The 26018-nt window shown below is 37.5% G+C and overlaps 2 protein-coding genes and 1 long non-coding RNA gene across 4 annotated transcripts in view; 2 read left to right on the top strand and 1 right to left on the bottom strand.

The window, feature by feature from the left end:
* Positions 1–3196: 3196 nt before the first annotated feature.
* On the bottom strand, positions 3197–20016 carry LOC117282796. 2 transcript variants are annotated; one of them, XR_004513676.1, is made up of 2 exons: positions 19935–20016; positions 3197–3532 (listed from the first exon to the last, which is right to left on the bottom strand). It is a non-coding gene; the product is annotated as an uncharacterized LOC117282796 (long non-coding RNA). The 2 variants fall into 2 exon arrangements; XR_004513673.1 differs by lacking the exon at positions 19935–20016 and adding an exon at positions 6836–6918.
* LOC111870387 (FMRFamide receptor) lies at positions 3526–8378 on the top strand. The gene is made up of 3 exons (XM_023862640.2): positions 3526–3922; positions 5542–5937; positions 6526–8378. The coding sequence occupies exons 1-3, from the start codon at positions 3614–3616 to the stop codon at positions 7108–7110; spliced, it is 1290 nt and encodes a 429-aa protein (XP_023718408.1). The 5' UTR covers positions 3526–3613; the 3' UTR covers positions 7111–8378.
* Positions 19502–26018, top strand: part of LOC111870382 — a 113190-nt gene continuing 106673 nt past the window's right edge. The window contains exon 1 of the mRNA XM_023862628.2: positions 19502–22233. Within this exon, the coding sequence (XP_023718396.2) occupies positions 19801–22233 (2433 nt within the window). The 5' untranslated portion in view covers positions 19502–19800. The remainder of the gene's footprint in view (positions 22234–26018) is intronic.

Here is a 26018-nt window from a genome sequence, read left to right on the forward strand (position 1 = left end):
CTAGTCACAACATAATTGGAGAATTTGTATTTGTATAAACATTTGTATGTTTTAGGTGAGAAGGAATACAGCTCCAGAGACAGAAGAATGAGAGCCCATCAAGTAATTCATTCAGTAAATCAGCCTCCTTCAACTGAAAGACAGCAACAAACGGAAACTTGTCCTGATGTATGTAACCAGGCTTGTCTCTGGCATCACAGTTACAGTATATATTCAAATTTTATTTGCCGAATAATTTTGAAAAAAAAATCGTTCATTATTTTGGAACAAGTTAACAATTGTTAGTGTATGAGTAATAGTGTAAAGATGACTTGTTCGTTTAGAATTACTAAATCATAACCCTTTAGAATCTACATGACTTGTATAGTTCAGAATTATTTTCTTGTGTATTTTTCTATAGCTTATTAGGCCTTTGCTGAAGCATTTCTATTTAATTAGATTAAAATTAATATCAAACATGGGACAGATGACAGACCTGAAACATTTAGGTATGATTATCGTAATCACAAGCCATATTAACATTTCCGAAATGCCATAATACCTTATTAAAATAATAAATGTCACAGTATACAATTGTTTCTGACAAAGCTACTGAAAGTATGTAATTTGTTGAGTGTTTTCGAGAGAAAATAACTTTCAAAGCTCCAATTAGTTTCGTGCCTTGAACAGTCCTGTTGTGACATGGCCCAAAATAATGTACCGATTTAGTTAAAATTCTATATGGAAGACTCAGTACAACAAATATTATCGAGACATTTTTATTTACACTTTATGGCCCTACTTGAGCCACTGTATTATGTATTTGTTTTAGTTCTTTGAGCAGATTTTTATGAAACATGAAACAGGATACTGGCAACATACAAATAATAACTATCACATGTGAGTTACATACACGAAAATCTGGAAAACTGTAAAGGACAAGATCATTTGGGAGACCTACACATACATAGAAAATAATATTAAACTACTCCTAAGAGAAATAGGGTGTGGGTATATGGAGTTTTCATCTGGCTCAAAGTAAGATCTAGAGAACAAGGTAATGATCTAAGAATTATACAAATGCTGGGAAACTTACTGACAAACGAAGAAACAATTAGCTTCTAAAGAATGACTCTCCTCCATTTTTTAGTTATAAGTTTATACACGCCATCGTAGCAGTTCTGGGCTTGATAAAAACGGACGGTCACAATAGGGTGTACCGACACAAGTACTCGGACAGAATTCCTGGGTTTTGGAGCTCTGTCCATCGTCCGGTATTCTAAAAACTAGACAAAACAAAGTTTTGGTCCAGTGATTAAGGTTAGCTCTTTGTATGGGACCCAACAGAGTAAGTGTCCCCCTTTATCTGAGGACGGAAACAGACCCAGTTTCCGAAACCTTGCATTCGCTAGTTTTAGAACACCAGACGATGGAAAAGTAGAAAACCCCAGTAATTCTGAGTGTTATACAGCATCGTCATAACCCTTTAGAATCTATATGTACTCATATAAACACTGTGCGCTGTGTTTGTATTTCTGATTTGCCATAAAATGGCATTTTATTAATGGTCCACGTGACTTTGCAGTAGGCCAAATTTATCTGTTGTATCTTCCATTCATTTTACTACCCATAATATTGACACAATTTTATGGAGTGTGACTATAGACGTGTTTTGGATTGATGATCGAATTTATTGGACCCTTTGATACAGTGCGTGACTACACCTTACAGGTCACTATAACACATACACACATTTGTGTCCACAGTCACGTCTTAACTGCCGTTGCTTGGAAGCGGCTTTCAACGGCAGGCGTTCCCCTTCCTCTGTGTTTCCGAACGGTCCCCAGCCTCAGCTACCACCAGCTTCTCGCAGCAACAGCTCACAGCAACTCAACCGCAGCAGTTCTCTCACTGACTCATCAATCAACTGACTGCAACAGAGTCAAAGTTATGTTATGACAGACGGTTAGTCGGTCAGTCTGTCTTGGTGTCAAGCACGGTTCTGGGACCCAAGATCAGATTTTTATAACTGCCAGACATTTGCGGGTTTGTTGATGTGGGCCCCCCTCTCTGACGAGAGGGCGGGTCTGTCGTTTACAATTGCTGCTTTCTGAGTCCCGCGGGACTGTCTCAGATTTGAGACTCCTCTAACCTGGAGGGCCAGGTCCCCGCATTTGTAGCCCCCAGGAACAGGATGACCCAGTTATAACCCCAGGCTCTGGATTCCCTTTCCGTTGCCTCCTACGACTCACAGGGCTATGGTGGAGGTATTCAAACCCGCCTTCACGCGGGGACCAACCTACAGGGCCGAAGTCCTGACTGACTGACTGACCTGCGACTGACGGTTAGTCAGTCAGTAAGTCTTGGTGTTAAGCCCCATCTGGGGTCATGACCAGATATTTATTACTGTTTGACAGTTACGGTCTTGCGTTTGTGGGGCGCCCTCTCTGACGAGAGGACGGGTCTGTCTTTTACATATGCTGCTGGTCCTGGCCAACGCAGTCTTTCTCGGGTCCGAGTCCCTTGTTAACTGGCCCTGCTTATAACATCTCAGAACGGATCGCGTAGGAAACACCGTTCCTCTATTGTACTGTAATGGTTATGTTCGTGTCAGTTGCCTAGCAACGGCCGTTGTTTGCAGAACCATTACTTAGCAATGGCTGTTTTATAGTTGCTTATTTCAGGGTCGTTGCCTAGCAACAGGTCTACATGAAACAGTATTTTCTCACTTAAAGAAAAGTAAAAAAATCCTCTTACATGCATTTCTGAATAACTCATCCACTACTGGGGATGTTTTCAGAAAAGTCCTTACTTCTTATTTTATTCCCTAGTCATGCTTATGCTGACACATGAAGCTTGAACAGTAAATGCCAATCTCCTTGATATAATTAACTCCAGGAAACTGGGTGAAAGTGTCTGTATTTATGTGCTTTGTTTTATATATTTCTTCACTACTCAGCCAGTTTATTAGCATTTTGTTTTCAAACACTTTCAATTATTATTCATTTCTTAGAGTGCAACATGAAATTCCACATCCATATCAGAATACTTTGTTTATGTCAGGGAAAATGGGGACACGTGATTAACTGAACATTTTAATTGCTTTACATTTGATATGTATATTGTTTATATTGCCTGTACTATATTTCACTTTGTCTCCCTAATCATAAGAGACTCTAACATCCTTGTATCTTCTTTTTACAGGCAGTCAGTGATAAAGAGCAGAGTTTGATGAGCAACATTCCCACTGAAGATATGCATTCATCTCATAGCACCACCTTTGCCCATCAGCAGAAGATCTGTTAGTGAAAGATATAATCCAACATCAGAATGATGGATCCATTGAGTTTACACACAATTCTTGGTTTCCTTCAACACTGTAAATTCAAAATATAATATTGCATCTAAATGTTATAGTTCAAGATGTAATCTAATATTTTATTTGTAAAGAAAAATTATAGTACCTGCCTGACCTGATATGATGATAATGCAATGGCTGACATATTTCACCTTGCAGTCCTCATCAGATCTGTCATTCAGACGATAAAAACCACTGGAAGGAAATGTTTTGTTTCAAATTCTAGTGACATTTTAGAAACTTGCTAGTGTGGGTTGACAACAGGCCAGAAGCAGAATGAACATTAGTAACACTCTGAACCTAAGTGGATTGTTGTATGAAGAATCCAATGATGAGGACAAAAGGAAGATTTTATATGAGTTTGTGACGAATGGTGTGCTACTGAACGTTATTGGTATTCTGGGTATATTTGGTAATATCATTTCTATGATCATTCTTTCGCGTCCTCAGATGAAATCTTCTATTAACTATCTTTTGATTGGTTTAGCAAGATGTGACACTGTGCTCATTATAACATCTGTCCTGCTGTTTGGTATTCCAGCCATCTTCAAGTATACAGGATACTTGTTCATATATTATTTCAAGGTAAGACTAAGCAAGAGTTTGCAAAGATTGTGTGTTGCTGGGTTCAGACTCACTGTGAAGAGTGCTGATGGGATCTAGGATAAGAATCCGACTTTCCACCAAAACTAACGAATGGCATATTTTATTCCAAATAATATTAAATGTATATTTGAACATTCATTTATTGCTTTCAACAATTCAGAAATATCTACAAATATTTTAATCTGCTTTGGCTTAATAGTAGGACATACAACTTAAATCAATCACCTTATCTGTTCTTAGAATAAATCTCCTATCAAAATCAAGACAGTTCTTTGGGTTATTTAAAAATATAATACTTCTCATCTTTGATGAAAATAGAGACTGTCTAAACGTATTGCCTCACAGTAGTCACAGGAAACACACTCATGTATCATAAATGTAACAAAAATATTAAAGAAGAACAGGGAATGGCTCTCAATACAATAATGAAAAAGCTAAAATAAATGGCCAGAAAATATGGAAAGAAGGTCAGTAAACTAAATCTTTACACTGATGTCAGAATAAACCAAAGAGTAAATGATGTCAGGGACATCAGACAAAGGATTGGATGAACAGTTTTAATAACAGTAGCTGTAACATACCAAGAACTTAGTCCATGGCATAGATGGAAAACAAATTTATGAAAGTATTGAATTAGGTCCAATGTGGACTATTAATAATTGGACAGATTCCTCTGGACAGGAAAAATTATTGCCAAAATTGTGTAATCTTCAAGAACATGAATTTATACTATTCAGATATAAATATTTTAAAATAAAATATAATAGCAAATCTATTCATAGTGTACAAAAAAATATTTTGTAGCCCACTACTGTGTCATCTCCAGAACAAGCTGAATCCATTTCACACTCTCATAACTTGTTTCTTGAAGATAAATCTTGATATTAATCCTCATCGCTACTGTCTCACAACTGACTTTTTCCCATCATGTTTGCTGAGTAAAATCTGGTACACATTTCTCAGATTTTAAGAATGTTACATGTCCTACCAATCTCATCCTCTTTGCTTTGAACAATCTAATAAAATATGGTGTCTATCCAATCATGGTGGCCATGTGGTCAAAGGCACAATCTAATAAAATATGGCGCTGAGCATGGTGGCCATGCAGTCAAAGGCATAAACTACCTTTGCTTGCTTGAACGCTGGGATTGTGGGTTCGAATCCTATTCAAGGTATGGATGTCTGTGTGTGCGTTTATCTGTGTTGTCCTGTGTGTAGGTAGTGGCCTTGTGACAGGCTGATCACTTGTCCAAGGAGTCCTACTGTCTGCATAAAGAAGATTATAAAAGTAAAGAAGAGGCCAGGGCCCAACAGAGGGCTGTAGAGCCATTGAATAAATGAATTAATTAATTAATGAATAAAATATGGTAATGCATATGAATTGTAAGGCTTCTCATTATGCTGTTTTCTTCATCCTCCTCTTACTTTCTTTCTCACAAATCCAAATATTCTCCTCAGCACCTTATTCTCAGGCACTCTCAATCTGTGTTTTTCCTTATTGTAAAAGACCAAGTTTCACACCCATATAGTAAACAGGTAAGATTTTAAATGTGTATATTTTTTCATGTAACTGATCATAAATATTTCCTTTTGTTAAGGTTTACCCACATCTGGTACGTGTCATTTATCCACTTGCCCTCATTGCACAAACTGTGTCAGTGTACTTGACACTGACTGTGACCCTGGAACGCTTCGTTGCTGTGTGTCACCCTCTGCAAGCAAGGTCTATGTGCACATATGGGCGAGCACGTCTGTATGTCATTCTCATCATTGTGTTCTCAACCCTGTACAATCTGCCACGTTTCTGGGAAGTGCAACTTGTGGAACTGACTTATGATTCCAAATACAACACAACTTTGTATGAAGTCAGTATGACCCAGCTCCGAGACAACCCTGTCTACATCTCCATTTACATCCACTGGCTTTACCTCATTTTTATTTACTTCCTCCCATTTACCAGTCTAGCAGTCCTCAATGCTGCCATTTACCAACAGGTAAATGATAAAGTAAACTTAGTTGTTAATTATCAAGAGCACAAAAATTATTTTGCATTTCTGCACTTAGTCTGTGTGCTGAGAAATGGCTGCCTCCATGTCTGTTGAATAATGTTTTGGAAAATAATTTTTCAAAGTCATTTCCAAGCCTGATTATTGGTGCTGGTTAGGAAAAAGTTTAATGTACCAAAGGAGAACTGAAAAATATATTGCTGTTCTTTTAAACCAAGAAAATGACTGTAATTTAAATCCATGGCAGGAGCCTTGCAGCTTATGAAACAGATTATAGAGAGCAGCTAAGGTGGCTATTCCGGTGGCTATTCCGGTGGCTATTCCGGTGGCTGCTGGCTATTCTGTCATATTCTTGGTTACAGCCCACCTTTGTAAAACTTGGCCACCTGTAGGTCACCATAATAAATTTAGTGAACGCTTCGGAGAACCATGCCATTTTGCAAATGGTTTCTACGGGGTAACTAATTAACTCCACAAAGCAGGCTTTTTAAAGCTAATAGTTACTTTCTGATACCACTGTAATATATTTCATAAAGAGATCCATATTTTTATCTTTTTCATATGTGGGTGTTACAGGTACGTCGTGCAAACCAAGAACGTCAGCGTCTGTCACGACAGCAAAAGAAAGAGATTGGATTGGCTACCATGCTATTATGTGTGGTGGTTGTCTTCTTCCTGTGCAACATCCTGGCATTAGTTAACAATGTACTTGAAGCATTTTATGGCAGCCCACTGGATCAAGTAGTTCGAACCAGTGACATGCTGATCACTATAAACTCCTCTGTGAATTTCATTATATATGTTATATTTGGGGAGAAGTTCAAACGACTGTTTCTGAAACTGTTTTGCTCCCGTGGATGGATGGGTGTTGGTGGAAGGGACTCACCTGATGCTAACACTCATGATGATAGTGTTGTGTCCAATGGAGATGGTAGGAATTATTCTCTTAGGAACAGTCACATGTACCACCTTCATCGCACTGGCACCACTGTTGTCCGAAATGGTAGCACAACAAGTGGAAATAGCAACAGTATGCATTGCAGTACTAGAATACCACGTGCACCATCTCCTGGACCATGTGTGTATTATCCTGCTCGACCTATCTGTGGCAGTGAATGGGAAAACGAAAATACTACCACTACATCTCTCAACAAACTCTGAAAATAAGTCCTGAATAACTGCAATTCTGACTGAATATGTATACTCAGAACCAAAGAACTCAAATGTGAAGGAGGAAGCATTATGGAAGTCGGAATTATAACGTGGTAGAATTATGATTTCTCAGAACAGCATTTTACTGCTTCACTAGAACACTGTTCAGGTCTGCCAATACAAGATGTTTTGGAAATAACAGATGTGAAGTGTGTCTAATAACTGCCTCTTTGCTAAAGGTGAAGACAAGCAGTTGATATTTGTAACAGCCCTTGAAGCAAACTAATCATAAAATACAAAAAGGGTGTCAAACATACAGGCTGAAGGGCACATGTGACCCTTACTCATAGATATTCATATATATATATTTATTCATATATATATGTATATATATAATTTCATTGTTTGTAAGTATTGTTTCAGAAATTTAGTGAGAAATATATTACCAGTGATAAAATTACTATAAGAATAATTAAATATGGCTTCAATCTCTGCCAGAATACCAACATTTATGACATATTATCAGATATTTCTTTCATTCTACTGCATATCTGATTTGGAATGTCTTTGCTTGAGGAAGAGAACTTATTTCTTCCTTGCATGGCCTCTGTTATGCAGCAGTGGTATTTTTAATTTCTTTATTTTTAAAAAGATCTGGTTGCCTTCAGCATAGCTATCTACCACATCTGAAGATTCATAATTCATTAACACAAAACTGTTGATTGGCCTCTTCTTAATCAATGAGTCTGCTGGAAAGCTAAATTTTTGTTCAATTTACGTGATGATAACTAAATTCCTTCTTATCTGTTTTTTGTTTGCTAGCATATGATGCAACATCTGAAATAACAAGAATAACAGGACTATGATAATACAGCTGATCATGATGTATCAGAAAGGGATAGGTTTTAGTAGCATTATAAATGGGGCACAGATGGCTGGGCATGATTTTCATGATAAAATAAAAAGAATGCATGAAGAGTACTACCTTTCCGGATATAATGCTGTGTAGTCTGTTGCCACCTGCTTTCATGCTGGTATCTTCCTCGGCCTATTTGACCCTCAAGATAGAGGCAATATGTTCCCCCTAAACGTCGGTTGACTTTCAACGGACTACACGGCGTTATATACCAGAAGGTAGTACTCTTCATACCCACTGCTGTGAGAACCTCAAATCCTACAAGAGAATACATGGTTGATGCATGTACTCCCTTCTGCACACAGTGGAAAGTATCAGCTTATTTATGTTTTTAATTACTGAATAAATTATTAACTTGGCAGTATATTCTCATCAAAATCCTACAAATACCAGTCTAGAAAGGTTCTGGGTCAATGACCTGGCAGAAAGTCGACAATATGGGTAAATATATACAAAACAATTTATTATTCAATAGATATTAGGTAATGTACAATTAAGTTACTGTTAATTAATGACTTGCAGTTATGTTGTGAATAGGTGGCCTCCTCCTGGGAGCACGTACTGCCTCCATTTCTACCTGGCAAACTGCATAACAACTCTATTATTAATATATTCTAAACGATTTCATTAACACACTGAGACTTGGAAATATAATATGAATTATATGTTATGCTCCAGATGATCCAGCTTCCATAATTATGCCATTTTTGTGCTCTGAATTAAAACTGAAAGGCTAAGGAACATTCTACCATTAAATCTGAAATTAAACATGACATATATATATATAACAGAGCTGTACACTTGAAACCCTGTAAGAAACTATAAACTGTAGAATGCACTAGATATACTGCTTGTCACTAAAGGCATGAAGAAAATAATAAGACAGAACAGGCAACAATCAACTGCAGATATTGCTTTTGGTAACTGAATGTATTTTAATGACACATATTCACACTGGTAAGACTGTGACATCACAACTAGAAATGTCCTGAAATCATATACAGTGCAGATAGTAAGAAATTTATTTGCTGTATCATCTCATGTTGCTTGTTGCTTGTGGCTGTTGTTGTGAACAGTGTTCCCTCCAAGTATGCAGTGTAAGGCAGTGTGTATTACAGCAGACAATAATTATGGCTCAGAAGAACAATGGAATATTGAATTCATGCAAATAGCAGAAATATATCAATGCCTCTGTGACTGTTTCATTCCAGATTACTCAACACAGGATGTAGCTGAAAAGCATTAGTATAGATGCTGATTTTAATTATTAACACAAAGCAAGTACACTCAAGGGCATTTAACCCCCTTTTTGTGATTCTTCATTTTCCACAATATGTTGTATGCAATGACCACTTCATTCACCAACATGTTCACAAAGGATGGAATGTTCTGATTTCTTTGGTGTGAATATACAAGCTATCCAATATTGAATATCATTTGTTGCTTGTCTCCTCTTGCTCATTGCCTTGGAATGCAGAAGAGTTGAGACAAAATATCTTTCCAATATAAGAAAGCAACCCTTGGTTAATGGTAGTAGGTTGGAGCAAAAAGCAGTAAAGTAATAAATCAAACAACTGCAATAGGGTGCAAAGATGTAGTTTATTTCAACTTACCGTAAACATTGCTGATACATATTACTGAAGTATATGTAATGGACAACGCATAAATTATCACAGGAAGTCACAATCAATTACTAATGGGGTTCTCAAATTTCCACAAGCCACTTTCTGGTAAATACTGAACTTCTTCAATAAAGAGTGTTCATCTATATACATGAGCGGTTAGTTTAAGCACATAATTAGTCAATCAAATATATGGGGTGGAGTTTTATGTGAATCACATTTTCGGTCTTTTAAAATTAATATTAAAAATAGTTTTTAAGGGCTTGGTTGCAGTGAATACCACAATACTGCAATACCGGGTCAAAACAGTACATTTCATTTTAGTTCTTATGTGGGAGTCTTCTCAGGCAATATAGGAGTTTGGATACATATAGAGTTACACAATTACAAACCCAGCTAAACCTCTGCTGTAATGGCACAAGCATGAGGGAAGATGAAGGGCAGCGCTGCTAGTGGTGGCTGGGAAAACTGCATAGTGGTTGAACATAATGCACATCACAAATTTTGTTTTCAAATAACTTCAGAAAGTGTTAATTTTCATTGAAATTCTTGTCTGTTGGATGAGAATTTTGCATGTTTTAAATACTAGGTAACAAAAAGTGGCCATACTTTAGAGAAAGCATTTATGCCTCTCTTTTGTATATGCATCATACATTTGATATATTAAGATACTTTTTATGGTCATTTCCTAACAGTAGAACCAGATATAAAATTGGATGAACACTCTTTGACAGAACTCAGATTATCAGCAAGAAATCATTGAATTTTCATGGGTATAAACTTAAAATCACTGCTGTACAGCATGACAGTTCTCTGAGTATTAAACAAATTCAGGATGAGTTATCTGATTTTCAGGGTCTTTGCACTTTTGTGCTGCATTCTTTTCTCAGCTTAGGTTTAACAATATATTTATTCTTAAATATAGTATCAGCGTTTTTAACTTTTGATGTATCTTGTTTAACAGTCTCCTAAATGTGCTTTTAATTTTATTCTGTAAACTGTCTTCCTTGTTATTCCATGTTTACTCCAGCTGCAAGTGTCATGAATATTTTTTATCCTATACAAATTTGAATGGGGCACATGTTGCATAGTTGGTTGAGGCATTATGCTAAAAGCCGAAAGGGTGCGGGTTCAAGTCCCGATGAGGTCATTGGATTTTTTTCAATTGACCTAATCCTTCAAGCCACACTATGGCCTTGGGGTCAACTCAGCCTCTAACAGAAATGAGTACCAGGAATTAATTAAATAATTTTCCTTGGGAGTAAAGCGCAGCCAGCGCGTAAGGCTGAGAACCTTACTGCCATCTTTGAGCTGACTGTCTAGATAAGGTGGGATCCTCAACGTCTCACAACTGTATGGGCCTGCACGGCCTGTTACAGGGATAGCTTTACTTTACTTATTTACTTTATATAAATTTGGAACAGCCACATTATTGGGTCTGTTAGATTTTATTTGTTCCACACAAATATATCTCTGTAGTTTATGAAAGTTGAATATAAACTGAAATTACAACTAGAAAAGTGAATAACAGTCTTTTTAAACAGGAAATATTATTGTCTGCCCATGAGATGGCAAACAAGACAATAAATTTACTTGACATATTACTCATTTTACCAGCTTCATTTAAAGAGAAAATGTAGCATCTTGAGGTGTGCCATTCTATATGGAGAATACAAAATACTAAAAAAAAGACTGCGAATTCTTTCCATTGTGCGTTATGTTGGTAATTAGGCTATTTATACGTAAATGTTTTGGTGGGGCATATATAATTTTTCTTCTTTGTGTATATTGGAAGTAACTGTCGTTTTGAATCAGTTTGCCATGATCTGTTTCTCTTTTCTATGTTACTAAATAGTGTACTCTTTTGTTTCTGTGTTCTTATTCTGTGCATACTTGATTTGTTCAAAGTGGGTATGCATGTTGTGAACAAAAGTGAATAAAGGCCAGCAACCCCCCAAATTCAGTTAATGTGAAGAGTGTCAATGAAGACAAAAGAATGGTTTGTTCCCCATCATCCATTTTGCTGGCAGAACAATGTAAAGAATCCCTGTGCATAGAGCGGACAGAAAATATAGCCATGTGCTTGGTTGCAAATCGTGGGGAATTTAAGATGGAAATTTATTCTCTGTTGCCATCATTCAGGCATGAACAGCAAAATCAGGAGATGTAAATTCTGAAACAGGTATATAAAAATATATAAGAAATATTAAAACTTCAGCTGCGTGCACAAAAGTGAAAACAACGCCAAACCTGGCAGAATGTTAATGTTCCTTGCAGTGTAGACAGGGTTATCAAATAATGAAAAAAATATTTGGAAAAATTTGGATGTTCATATTCTTTCGCTTTCATTCACATAGTGTATACCTCCCTCATCATGTTGTGTCAGTGCTAAAGCAACACAGTACAGTCCCTAGGCTCAAGTCACTGAACACCTTCTCTGGCATTAATGCAGACCCTATGAAAATGTCTATAATGTAGCTAAATATAAACAAGACACATTTGTGAGTGGCTTATACAGTAGATTTAAATTTACTGACAGGTAAGACAGACTGTGGGGGAAAAAAAAGCATGTACTCGAGCGTAAAATCCAGTTACTGTTGTTAATGGCAGTGCATGCTGAACACACAGGACATACAACTTTCAACACATCTTCCCCATCAGGATGTGAAAAATGTAACAGCCCAACATAATGTAAACCATTCACATTTGTGGTAGTGATACAGATACCACACATTAATAAATTTGTTTAATATAATGATTAAACATATCTTTAGTACATTACCTTCATCATTGGGGCATGCAGTAGCATAGTTGGTTGAAGCACTATGCTACAAGCTGGATGGTCATGGGTTTGAGCCCCGATGAGGTCACTGAATTTTTCAATTAATCTAATGCTTCCAGCAGCACTATGGCCCTGAGGTTGACTCAGCTTGTAACAGAAATGAGTGAGTACCAGGAATCTTTCTGGAGGGTAAAGGGCAGCCAGAGTGTAAGGCTGACAACCTCACCATCATCTGTGAGCTGACTGTCTAGAAAATGTGGGGACCTCGACCTCTCATATCCCCATGGACCTCCACAGCCTGTTACAGGGATAGCTTTGCCTTTACCTTTTCCTTCGTCGTTATGTACCTTATCACAAAAATAACTTACAAATCAGACCAAAGTGTGTGAATCCACGCTTAGGTGTCTCTGTGAACCCATAATATTTATGGGTAAAAAGATAAATGCTTTATTTCCCTTTCATCTTTTGCCTGCCTTGGTACTTGTGGTGATAATAAGCCAGATCTGTCATCTTATTTTGACCATTATATCAGAAAGAAGTAGTAACGAATATGCTGATCACCAATACCTTTTGAGCCTATTGCAAAGTTGAAAAGATTTAAACTGCTAGGTATGGATCAAATTCCAGTGAAACTGATTCAAGCAGTAGGTGAAACATTACATTCTGAGATCCATAAATTCATCAGGAACAGAATTCACTCATTAATTCTATTTGGAATATGAAAGAATTGTCTCAGCCATGGAAAAGTCTAGTATTTACCCATTTTACGACAAGAATTATGAAACTGCCTGTAGTTATTATTGAGGAATATTGCGATTATGAACTTCATACAAAATTGTACTAAATATTCTTCTTTCAGGGTCAATGCCATATGCAGACAAAATTATTGGAGATCATCAGTGTGGGTTTCAATGTAAAAGATCAACAACTGTTAAATCTTTTCATTCATTAGAAACTGAAGAAAAATCACAAATATGATGACTCTATACATCAGATATTCATATTCTTGATGAAAGCTCATAAATCAGTTTGGAAGAAAGTATTATACAGTATTCTCAATGAGTGTGGCATACCCACGAAGCTAGTTCTACAAGAGTAGAAGACATCATAAGACATAATATACACACAACATTAGAAATATAAGAAGAACGACCCCCATATGGACGATTAATAATACACACGAATTTAAAAATATGACGAATGAGATGATAGGTTTTAACAAGTTTTAAATACATAAACTTTATTATTATATAAGGGCATATACAAATTTAATATTGTTTGTAAATGGACATATAAAGGCAAGCAGTGAAATAGTTGACGGATCGATACACCTGAAGATGGCAGCATACTGCCGAAACATGTAGCGTAGAAGCGGTAGATAGGATTGTGTGCACTTGAAGACTGTCAATATATGCACATTATGAATATGAATCAGCGCAAAAAAACGCTAAAATACAACATAGTTAGGCTAATTAAAATACGTTTAAATGAAACGTATAGCAAAGTCAGCATTGTCAATATCGGTCAACATTTGTCTGGTATATTTCTTATTCAGAATGGTATGAAGCAAGGAGATGCTTTATTGACACTGCTTTTCAACTTATACTTTAGAAGATACCATGAGGAATAAAACTGAATGGGACACATCAGCTCCTGGTCTATGCTGATAATAGTAAGTTATTTGGGGATAACATGAACGCCTTATAGAAAAAAACAACATCTCTAATAGACACTAGTAAGGAGGTTGGTCTAGAACTAACACAGAAAAACCTAAGTATATGTTATACCTTATCCTCAGAATATAGGAGAAAGTTGTAACAGAAATGTAGCTACTAAATCCTTTGAAAATGTGGCAAAATTAAGATATTTTCAGTGCCAGTAAGAAATCAAAATCTAATCCATTAGGAAATTAAGAGCAAAATAAATTTTGGAAATGCTTGCTACCATTCAATTCAGAAACTTGTGTCTGCTCACCTGCTACCTGATAATGTTAAGATTAAAATTATAGTTCTTTATCAGCATGAAACTTGGTCTTTCACATTAAGGTGCAGAATGTAGGCTGAGGTGTTTGAGAAAAGGGTGTTAAGGAGAACGTTTGGATGTATGAGAGATGAAATATTAGGAGGCTGGAGAATACTGAATAATAAGAAACTTTATAATTTGTGCTTCTCACCAAACATTAGTAGAACAATAAAATCAAGGAGGGTAAGATGGGCATGACATATTGCAAGCTTGGGACGGCAGAGAAGTGCATACAAAGTTCTGGTAGAAAAGTCTGAAGGAAAGAGACCACTAGAAAGATCGATAGAGATGGGAGGATAATATTAAAATAGATCTCAAAGAAACAGTATTTGAGTGTGTGGGCTGAGTACATCTAGCTCTGGATAGAGACCAGTAATGAGCAATTGGCTTCCACAAAATGTTGGGAATTTCTTGAATAGCTGAGCAACTTTTGACTCTTCTAGAAGGAGTCATTTCTGTGGTGTCACTGTAGCTAGTTATAGATGACTATTTCTAGCCAAACAAAATTGCTGATGTTTGAGAAGTAACTCATACTTATGATAAAACGTTTACAAAGAATTTCTGATATAAATATGTAATCATATCATAATAATGACAGAGAAGGCTTTAACCTTTATAGATCATAATTGCATTAGTGTAACAGCACCACCACATTGTCCAGTTAGTTGAGTACTGAATTTTTTCAATATAAATACACTTACCCCAAGTTAAAATTCAGCTGCCAGCCCTGTAGTACCAGGGACTTAATACCCCTATTTCTTGATGATAAATATATTATTTGTGCACTTCTTGAAGCAATATAGAAAAATTACAGGCATTTTAGACAGCACAGCCTTCCCTGGAGTTCAGTACCCCAAATTTCAGAGTAAAGAAATTGTAAATTATTATTTCTCACCCTTCAATCATATGCTTCAGAGCTGTTCAAAATGTACAGGATTTTAATTAATCATGTTATAGCAAAACTAATCTAAAGAAGATAATTTATCTTAACAAAAGAAAACTTGTGAGAATTGTACATTAAAAAATCTAGTGAAAGTCAGGCCCTGATTCTCACTAACTGTGCCTGATACAGCCTGCAAAATCTACCACATCACCATGTCTGCTGTTAAAATTAAAGAGCTCGTCTGCAGCAGTAACTAAGGAAAGCCAGAAAAATGATGGACTTTATTTTTTATATCAGTGTGGGATCTATTCTGCAACATACAAACTTTCATCAATATTACAGAGACTTACATTAAACATAAACACTACACTCTCTATTGTACATATATTTATATGCTGTATATTATCTTTCTCGATAAAATTTTGTTCATATGCTCACAAGTTCTTATTCTTGTAAATATGTATATAATTCTTATATCCTTCATTAGATAGTCAAGTTCCATAATCATGATATCTTGTAAATGTAATTAAAGAAGCTTAAGATTGGAAAATAATAATATTAATATGCATCATGGGCTTCAATCCATTATTTATTAGTTGGTAGTAAATGTGCAAAAACTATCTTGAATAATAATTTAAGATTTATTTCTGTATATCATATTAAGCAGTCTTCATTCACAAGGCTGCTTGGGTGCAGAGTTTATCTGCCTGTACCACTCCTGCCATTCTGCTCAGTGCCAAGTGTTTCATCTGACTCAAGAGGAAAAATAGAACACGATGTATAGCTTGATTATTAGGTTAACTGGGGCAGGCAGTGTCAGAATGTGCAGTATATTTTATTTATCTGAGATAACTCAAATGCAGAAAAGAAAGGTTTTACCATCTTTGAATTTTATTACAGGTACAATAATAGATGTAAACTTTGTGACTATGCAACATATCAGTTACTAAATAATGTAATGGGGCCCTCCTTATTTCAGTTTCAGAGTTTTCTTTTCCTAAAACTCTCCCAAAAGTACTCTCATTTTTTAATTACTTGTTTCCAGAGTGCTGCTTCCCACCTGTCACCCTTAGATGCCTCTTCCTGTTCAGTACCAAACACCATTTCCCTTGTGAACGTGAAAATATGTGACACACTCGATTGTACCATTTCAGCATGTGTTTGGTGAGACTGGTTGCAAGGGGTGTGGGGGGAAGCCCTGCACACCAGCTGAGAGAATGTTTTCGAAATGAAAGCTTTTCCAGTGTATCTTTCTGAATTTCAGGATGTTATTAAAATTAATGGTTAACGAGTCCTACCACTTAAAATGATTTTGGTAATAATAATAATTTATTTACCTTTCATTTAGTGAAAATTATTATAATTGTATTATTTTCTGTCATTTGTCATTCAAGTATATATTTTATACTTTTATTGACTAAATCATCTGAACAGAATGCCATCAGATTCAACATCTTTAGCTTACTTCTGTAAATATGAAACATGAAACTATGAATTTCTACAGTACAGTGAATGTGTACAAGGTATGTATGAGCATCAGTTAAATTTTCATAGAACCAATGAACTGAGATGAACCAAAGTGCATATCACCTTCATATTTTGGCAATATTGAAATTAATACTGAAAACTAACATCATTATAAATCTTGGGGTATCAACTCAGTTTTAGTCAAATTTATCCAAGTAGCAATATTTTAATTGTTAGCAAAACCATCTGGACACATCAGTAGTGGCATCATGGATTTTAAAAATGACATCAAAAACTCTGTGTGCATGTGTGTGTGTGCATGCATGCACATGTGTAATTAGGAGATGGGTGGGTGGGAAGTTGGATTACCTAATGCCATTAAGGCATGTATTATGAAGAATCTAGATAGGAACTACAGAAATAGGAACATCTACATTCTATCTGACAGCCAGGCTGCACTTAAAGCGCTTGACAAACACCAGATCAACTCAAAATTGGTCTGGGATTGCCACCAAACCCTCATGCAACTGGGCAAACATAACAGGGCACAACTGATATGGGTGCTGGGGCATGAGGGTATTGCTGGAAACGAAATAGCAGACCAACTGGCCAAGATTGGAGCTGAACATCTGGTCATAGGACCTGAACCAGGCTGTGGCATTGCTACAGGAGTTGCCAGAAAGGCAATCAGGGACTGGAGAAATATGAATCCAAGAAATACTGGGGATCCTTAACTGGACTCAGGCAAGCAAAGGGACTCATACGAGGACCCTCTACTAAAAGATCAAAGGAACTGTTGAAGTTAAATAGGAACTAGCTACGATGGGTGGTAGGACTACTTATAGGGCACTGTCACCTCAAAGGACACCTCTTCAAATTGGGACTAAGTAACAGTCCAACTTGTGAGAGGTGCCAAGAAGAAAATGAAACAGCCACACATATCCTGTGTGAATGTGAGGCCTTAGCTTATTTAAGATTGTGCCACTTGGGTCTATATTTTATGGAACCAAGTGACAATTTTGACATCTCCACATACAAAATCCTGTGCTTCATTCGAAACGCAGGACTTTTGAGGGGATAATCAGGAGGAGAGGCACAAGAGATCACTGTGGTTACAGTGCAAGGGCCAAGAAGGCCTACCACTTATACATTTATTCATTCATTCATTAGTTGGATTACTTAGATCCATAGAATATGTATGATATAAGTAGAGCATGTGGAATATCCATAGGATATCTTGCAGGTATGTGTTATGTATGTGGTGGATGAATACCTTCAAAAAATGATATCAAAGCTACCAAAACGTTTTAACCTTGATAAGAGAGAAATCTACTATATCATGTACGTTACAATAAAGAAACTTGCCATAAAGGTAACAGTTCCAAAGCAACAAAATCCCCCCCCCCTAATTTCTGTTTCACTTCATTTGTGCTGAACATCTCATGAAATTGTTACTTTGTTTCCATTAGTGAAATACATATTGGTGTCATAACTAAATGCACATTCTAGGAGACCAATTTCATTCCTCCAAATGTTCTTGAAACAAGTTATTGTATAAAAAGCTGTTTTGTTGTGACTAAAAGTTGAATTGCAACACTGTTTTTCCATTGTGGGAGGTATTTTTGAGATCCCTTCCCCTATAAAGATAGGATTTTGTGTTTTGATGTTCACCTTGGAATGAAATTAATTTTATGAATGAGTTCTAGTATGGTGGAACAGTTTCATGTGTGGTCAATTCATTGAACTCGAACAATTAAGGTCATCTCCCATAAAGGTAGCAAGTAGTACAGTCGAACCCACAGCTGGATTTCAGTTGCTGGGAAAGGTGACTAAGAACAGAGAGATATTTGGGGATATAATGCCATGTAGTCTAACCAAAGTCAAATTGTCAGCTGACTCACAGTACTGCATGGTATTATATACTAGTAGATAGAATTCTTTACATCAAATGTTGTGAGTCCTGAGGTTCTCATGGCAGTGAATATAAAAATTGCTGTCTTTTGGACTGTAGAGTTGTGTATTCTGGCAGACTACAAAGCGTCACATAAGTGATAACATTAATTGGCAGTAATCATAGACGTACACTGTGCTAGAGTTGGCCAAAGCATTGGGTTCTGATACACTGAACACATATTAATAAACTGGTTGAACAAGTATATTCACAACATGGTTCCAGAAAACCAAAAGTGGCTTGAACCATGGAGGTTAAGGGTAAGTAAAAAAAAAATGTATCCCTGTAACAGGCCTTGGAGGCCCATAAGGTTGTGAGATGTTGAGATTCCCACATTTTCTTGACAATCGGCTCATAGATGGCGGTAAGGTTGTCAGCCCTACGCGCCGACCGCCCTTACCCCCAAGAATATTCTAAGAATACTCCTGGTACTGATTTCTGTTGGAGGCTGAGTCGACTCCAGGGCCATAGTGCGGCTGGAAGGGCTAGGTAAATTGAAAAAAAATTCAATGACCTCATCGTGATTCGATCCCGAGACATTTCGGCTTGTATCATGGTGCCTAAACCAACTACGCTACCGCGTGTCCAGGGGGTTAATGGTAGAACAAGAAATACGTCCACATATTGAGCTTGTACCGACTAATATTTCTAAGTCGGTCTCAGGCGGTGTTGGCTACTTCGAAAATTTACCGTTAGATGGTGTTGGATGGTGATCTGGTTAAACTGTGTGACGTCATAATAGTCGCCTTATTGGTTATTGGATTTGTTGCTACGATATGTATGTTTTACATAATTTGCTTTGTGAATAGCAGCGACTTATTTTGCAAATGTACAGGTGTGTCAGTATTTATCTGTTAAAGTTCGGGGACAGAACGTATATTGAAGCAGAGAGATTAAATTACTTTCGAGTTAACGATTTTTTGCTCACAATAGCGCCGCCTTTCACTTGACGGTTGTGTAATCGCTCCGACAGTGCTTCGCAAAGAAATTACCCAATAAAAGTCGTAAAAGGGTGCAAGCTGTGGTGCTGATAACAACCGACAGGAAACACTGATAATGGCATCAGCTGGTTCGCAGGATAACGGGGGTGTAGCGGATCAGTGCATTCCACAATGGAAGCGAGAGCTTATCTTACGACGACGAGCTCTCGCACGGGCTTTGCCTGCAGGTAACACTTCAGTGAAGCTTACCTGCCCAAGTGTTGTGACCGCAGTGAGACATCCCGAAGTAACAACAGCTGGTGAAAACGTCAGTGGGAAACAGCAACGTTGCAATTCGTCTGCAGTAGCCTCGAACAAGGGCGTACTAGACCAAACCCAAGCGGACTTTCACCCCAGAGGACGCATTAACGACACATCCTCTGCCTCAGCAGTCTCAGCTTCAGTAGTTGGGAACATGCGGCTGGTGGATCATCGAGTTGAAGGGGGCACTGATGTTGTGATTAATGGCGTCGGCCAGGACATAGAAGTTGAACAGAATTCAGTTAAATATCGTTCCAGAATGGGGGAGGAGAAATATGTGAAGGTATCTAGTGCTTCAAGGACAATTGTGGACAACTGTGTAGTGAACATGACAAAAAACCGCTTTGTTATGGGTGAAAACAACAATTGTCAACATTCCAATGATGATTGTGATTCAGATTCAAGTGAAGAACTGCAGTATGGACCAGGTATCGTCAACAAATTAAAATGTAAATATATGAGCATGACATTGAGAGAGAACCAAAATAAAGGGGTTAGGCCGTCGCTATCGAATTTGAGGCGAGCGACAAGCTTGGAAAACATGTTCGATAATGACTCGGATACAGGAAAACCACAGATAACTCAGCACAGATTTACCAAGAGAACGGATGCCACTAACAACTCAAATAAGACAGAATGTACATCAGAAAACCAGCAGAGATATCGGCCTACAAGTCGCAGGAATGATTCCATGAAACGTGCTCGATCTGTTGAAACACTTCTGCGATATGACCCCAAGTCTCAAGCTGCTACAGGGCATAGTATTCCAAGTGATTTGCCTGTTTGTGATCATATTGTGAAACCAGAATTCAGGGACTATAATAAGAATAACACTAGATTATTGAAGGCACTAGGAAATGAGGAAATAGTTATTGTTGAAAATAAAATGAAGGTTGAATGTAACAGGAAGACTGTTAGTGAAGAAAAGGCACCAATGTTCCAGCAGAAGAAGAGAACGTCCAATATTTCTGAAGAAACAGAGTTACCTCCGCCAGATGTTGTCAAACAAACAATGAAGATATTTGAAGGGACATCTTCAAAGAAGACATCACGACTGACCAGAGCTCCAGGTGTGTCACTGAAATCGGCTCCTTATAAACATGGTGGCGTGTCTTTGTCAAAAGTCAGCAGTAATATGGATGAACTGAAAGGCTCATTAAACACAAAACCATTATTATCACCAAAGCCAGTTATAAGCACTGAAAAGTATATTCCAAATACTCATTCACTAAGGAAGTTTCCACCTTCACAACTCCCTCCTGATGTTCAACACAGCACATCACCAACCCTGAATAGCAGGATACTTGCAGTAGATACCTTGTCTCCATTAGTTGGTCCAACAGGAGCTACAAAATTAAAATCCTCTTCACCTACTGAAAGTGGTAAAAAAATAATTGGTATACCATCGCCTCAGGTTGATGATCCTATTTGTATGCCTGCTCCACTGACAAATGGAAAAATTACAGGACAAGATTTGATTGTTCGAGAAAATAATAGTTCTGGTGAAGATGATGATGATGATGATGGTGATGGTTCTGCTGATGCTGTAGATGGTGCTACAAAAGTTGTCTCCAACTCTGCACTAAACAATATCAGAAAAGATGGAATGTCAGTAGAGTTCAAATTTGGTAGTAGTACTCCAAGTACCAAATCAAAATCATACCTACCGGGTGCAAATAGTTATTTGCCAACTGGACAGACTTCAGTTCCATCAAAGATTGTTACTCGGAACCAAAAAGTTACTTCACCTGCCCTGGAAAGACGGGATTTTCTAACTGCAGCGAAATCCACCTCAGTTGCACCAGTTGTGAAGTCTCCAGACTCACCTCAGAACCAAATGAAACAAGTCTGTGTGATACGTCCAATTGTTAACAATTCTCACCCCACCTCACCTCCTCCTTCACTCACAGATCGTGAAATTGAAAAGAACTTTATTAATCGTACAAAATCAATTGAACAACCAACTAGTAAAGTTGTAGTCTCACTTAAATCAGCGAATGATGTTGTTGTAGGCAAGGTGTTGTTGGAACCCACAAAGGGACATACAGGTGATAGTGTGAAAAGTGTGAATGACTCGGTGACATTTAAGAGTACTAGTGAAGCCAAAGGTTCGGGACTGTGGGATAACAAACCTTGGAATCAGCCACAGAACACAATGGTTTTCAACTTTAGCGGTCGAAAAGGTCCTGTGCCATCATACATCGAGAATGATGGTTTGATCCTCAGCAACAGGAAGAATAAATCATCGGTAAGTCTGTGTTAATTGTGTTTCCTGTATCAGTTGTTGGTGTACCCATGTAAAATTCATAGGTGAAATATTATGACTTGTAAAATTTGGAAAGATGCATGTCATTATACTGTGGTGGCCAGTATGTTAGGTAAATTAGATTAGTTTGTGTTAAGGCTAGCCAGTTACAGAAACCAAATTTTAGTGATTGGTTAAATTCAAAATATTTTGGAACCGAAACTGAAATTCGTCAGTGAATGCATGTTGTCAGGATTGCACGAATGTGGTTACCCATTCACCACAAATGAGTTAAAAAGAGACCAGTATTGAATATAAAAATATTCATATGAAGTATGCTACTATGTATGGATGAATGAATTTCCTGCAAGTATCTTGTAAAGTTAAGTTGTATATCTGGAGCCCTGCATGTGATCATCACGACTGTTCTGTACAAACACACGAATATAAAAGACAGCCATTTAGGGTGCCATTAGACATTATGTGTGGCATTAATGTCATTATGTTGATGCTGCATATTTGGTATTATTTGATATAAAGTAATGCTGGGAGTCCCCTCTGCAGTGTTTATTGGGGTCTCTTTCCCTGAGGATAAAGCAATTAGTGAATGATTCTGATCATTCACTTCCATTTAGGGCAGAGGTTAGAAATGCATTCAGATCTACTTATATTCCCCATATATCTTCATGACCAACTCCATGGCCTGTAGTCTGCAAGTGAACTATACTGACCAAGTATTTTATTATTATTATTATTATTAGAGGGGGTGGGTTTCCCCATGCACTTAGACCGGTTATTGGTCCATTGTGCGTCCCCCTTTAATTTCTACTGTCGCCATACCCTACCGGTACTGCTGTGTGCTATCAGCCCTGTCCAGCCAATGAGGTCGGCCCTCGGTACCTGATACTTCCCCCATCTACCAGAGGCATTGGAAACTACTTGGGCAGGAAATGTGTTGCCTAATTTTGCTCAGAGGTCTCCTAAGGACATGAGGATACTGACCAAGTAACCGCAGCTTGTCGGTGATGTTAGTGCCAACTTTAGCTGATAGAGGGTGTCGTGTTGTCAGAGCAACAAATCACCACAGATGTTAATCTCGGTTTTCTAGACCAGAGCCACTATTTCCTTGAAATATCTCCTCAGTTATCCTCCTGTGGCTGAGTGGACCCCGTTCCAGACCCACTGCTTCTCAGAACATCTGGTAGCACTGGGAATTGAACCCGGGACCTCTGGATTTGTAGCCAGGAATTCTGACCACTATACCACACAGGTGATCTATACTTTCATGACATGGTGCTTAATTAAGCAAAGGGACAGGTCTACCTTTTTAACTTTTCAGAATGTGGTATGGATTCTACATCATTCAAATTGACAGAGCTCTTTCTGATCCCTCATGTTTTCTTCTTCCTTGTGTAGTTATTTCACTTTAGCTCAGTTTAATGTGACCTATACTGTATTCTACACTTCAGCAGTATATTGGACAAACCCTTAAATGTGCATAATTTTGATGAAATAATTCAGTACAGCCTTCATGCCAGGATGTTTATTTGTGGACTGTCATTTGTGAAAGGTTTATTTACATAAATATGACATTCATCTCATATAAAGAGACTTGAATTAATACAAGCAAATATGGAAATATTTGGTTTTTGGTATACCCACCTACATGAATGTACAAAAGGTAGTTGACACATCTTAAAATCCCCCCCCCCCAAAAAAATAGTCTGCTTAGTAGTGGTACAGAACCATAACATCTGTTATAAAGTGGCTAGTTTGGTATCCAAGTTGTTGCAGTTCCTGGCAGAGTAATACCACATGTATATATAACTACTTCTGAGATATCTTATTTTACAGGCATATTAGATTCCACAATGCCTACAAATAGTGTGGTTAATTTCTGTAAGCTGCTTTTTCAGGTTTCCTGATAGGTAAAAAGTCCACACATTCATACAAATCAAGTACTCATGATTGATCCCTTCTCCATCAAACAGTTTTTCAAAGCACACTTTATAAATTCTTCATAAATATAAAATTGGAATAACTGGTGTTTATGAAATGCAAGCTTTAGTTCACAGATACCAAATTGCTCACTCTATGGGAATATTGTACAATACTTCCCTCCTAAGTGAATCATTAACTTGAAGTCTATGAATAGCTGATGTACTCTCATTATACTCCCTTTTTTTTTTGCCAGTATCGGATGAATGCAAAAAAAAATCTGATCAGTAGTTGATCTGTTACACTGAAACCCACACTGGTGGTCCCAAAGAATTTAATCTGCATGTGGACTTAACCTTGAAAGAAGGATATTGGATAACATTTTGTATTAAGTTCAGAGAAGTGATACCCCACTTTAATTACTACAGTCAGTTTTGTCTCCTTTCTTGTGAATTAGTACAGTTAATTCGCTTAGTGGGGTGTGGAGTCCAACTGGGTCCACTTGGAACGGCGGCCGCTGATTGGCCTATTGTAGGCTGCCCCGTGTGATTATGATGATGGAGAATTTGGTGGAATGAAGATTGGTAGGGGAAAGCGAAGTACTCGGAGAAAACCCTCCCCAGCGCCACTTTGTCCACCACAAATCCCACTTGACCAGACCGGGGATCGAACCCAGGCCGCTACGGTGGGAAGCCAGCGACTAACCACTTGAGCTATGGCGCGGCCACAATTGGTACAATAATAGACTCTTTCCAGTGATCAGGCAGTTCTTCCATATTCAAAATAGAATTAATGAGTTTATGGATCTTAGACCCAATACCGTATTTACGCATGTATAGGCCGCAGCACAATTTTCAGACAGAAATTATAGAAAAAATAATTTTCTTGGAATATTATTTCAGGAGTATTACACCCTGTATTACTAATTATGAATATAATTTTTTTTAAATGAAGTGTGATTTCGAATATTTCGAATATAAGCCGCACCCCAGTTTTCCTCTTGAATTTTTGACAAAAAATGTGCGGCCTATACATGCGTAAATACGGTATTTCACCTTGAATCATTTCTGCTGGAATCTGATCACTACCTCGCAATTTATACCTTACCATTTTCAACCTTAAAAGTACTAGGATCAGGTACTAATGACTGGGCTGTACGTATTTCTGTCTGCCTAATATTACTGACTCTATGTACATTCAGTAACAGAGAAGTGGTTCTTCCACCTATTCAAAATGTTGTGGGAATCTGCAAACAGATTACCATGCTCATTCTTCATTAAGTTACTTCTAGGTTAGTAACCCCTATTAAATTAATTTATTCCTCTATAGAGGTGTCCAGTGTTGAGTGTCCAGTGTTCTCCCTGTTGAGGTCAAGCTCATTGATTTTGTCTTTTGGATAATCCCTTTTTTTGTTATTTCTGAAATTCCTGTTTGTTTCATGTCTTATATTGTTCATGTATTATTCACATTTATTTTGCTTGGATTCTATAACTACTGTAGTTTGACATTTTCTCTTTGAGCTAATAATTCTGAACATCCTTCAATGACCCATGGCTTATTGCTTGTTCAGTTTGTAATAACCTAGACTCTCTGTGTCTGAAATTTCGATATTCTCTCTCATAGTTTTACAAGCTATAATAATATCCACGTCAATGACAGTTTTCCAAAGCTGTGAACCTGTTTGAGATTTCAACATGATACTGCTCTCTATTCCCTACCTATTTGCATTTCTTGAGATTGAACCTCTCCATATGAAATCTGTGCATTGTTTGTTTACTCAGTGTCTGTCTCTCCCTAACTTTTGCCACCAGCAGATAGTGGTCAGTATCACAGTCTTGCCCCCCCCCCCC

Source organism: Cryptotermes secundus, unplaced genomic scaffold (assembly GCF_002891405.2).
Source record: "Cryptotermes secundus unplaced genomic scaffold, Csec_1.0 scaffold1674, whole genome shotgun sequence".
Taxonomy (NCBI): domain Eukaryota; kingdom Metazoa; phylum Arthropoda; class Insecta; order Blattodea; family Kalotermitidae; genus Cryptotermes; species Cryptotermes secundus.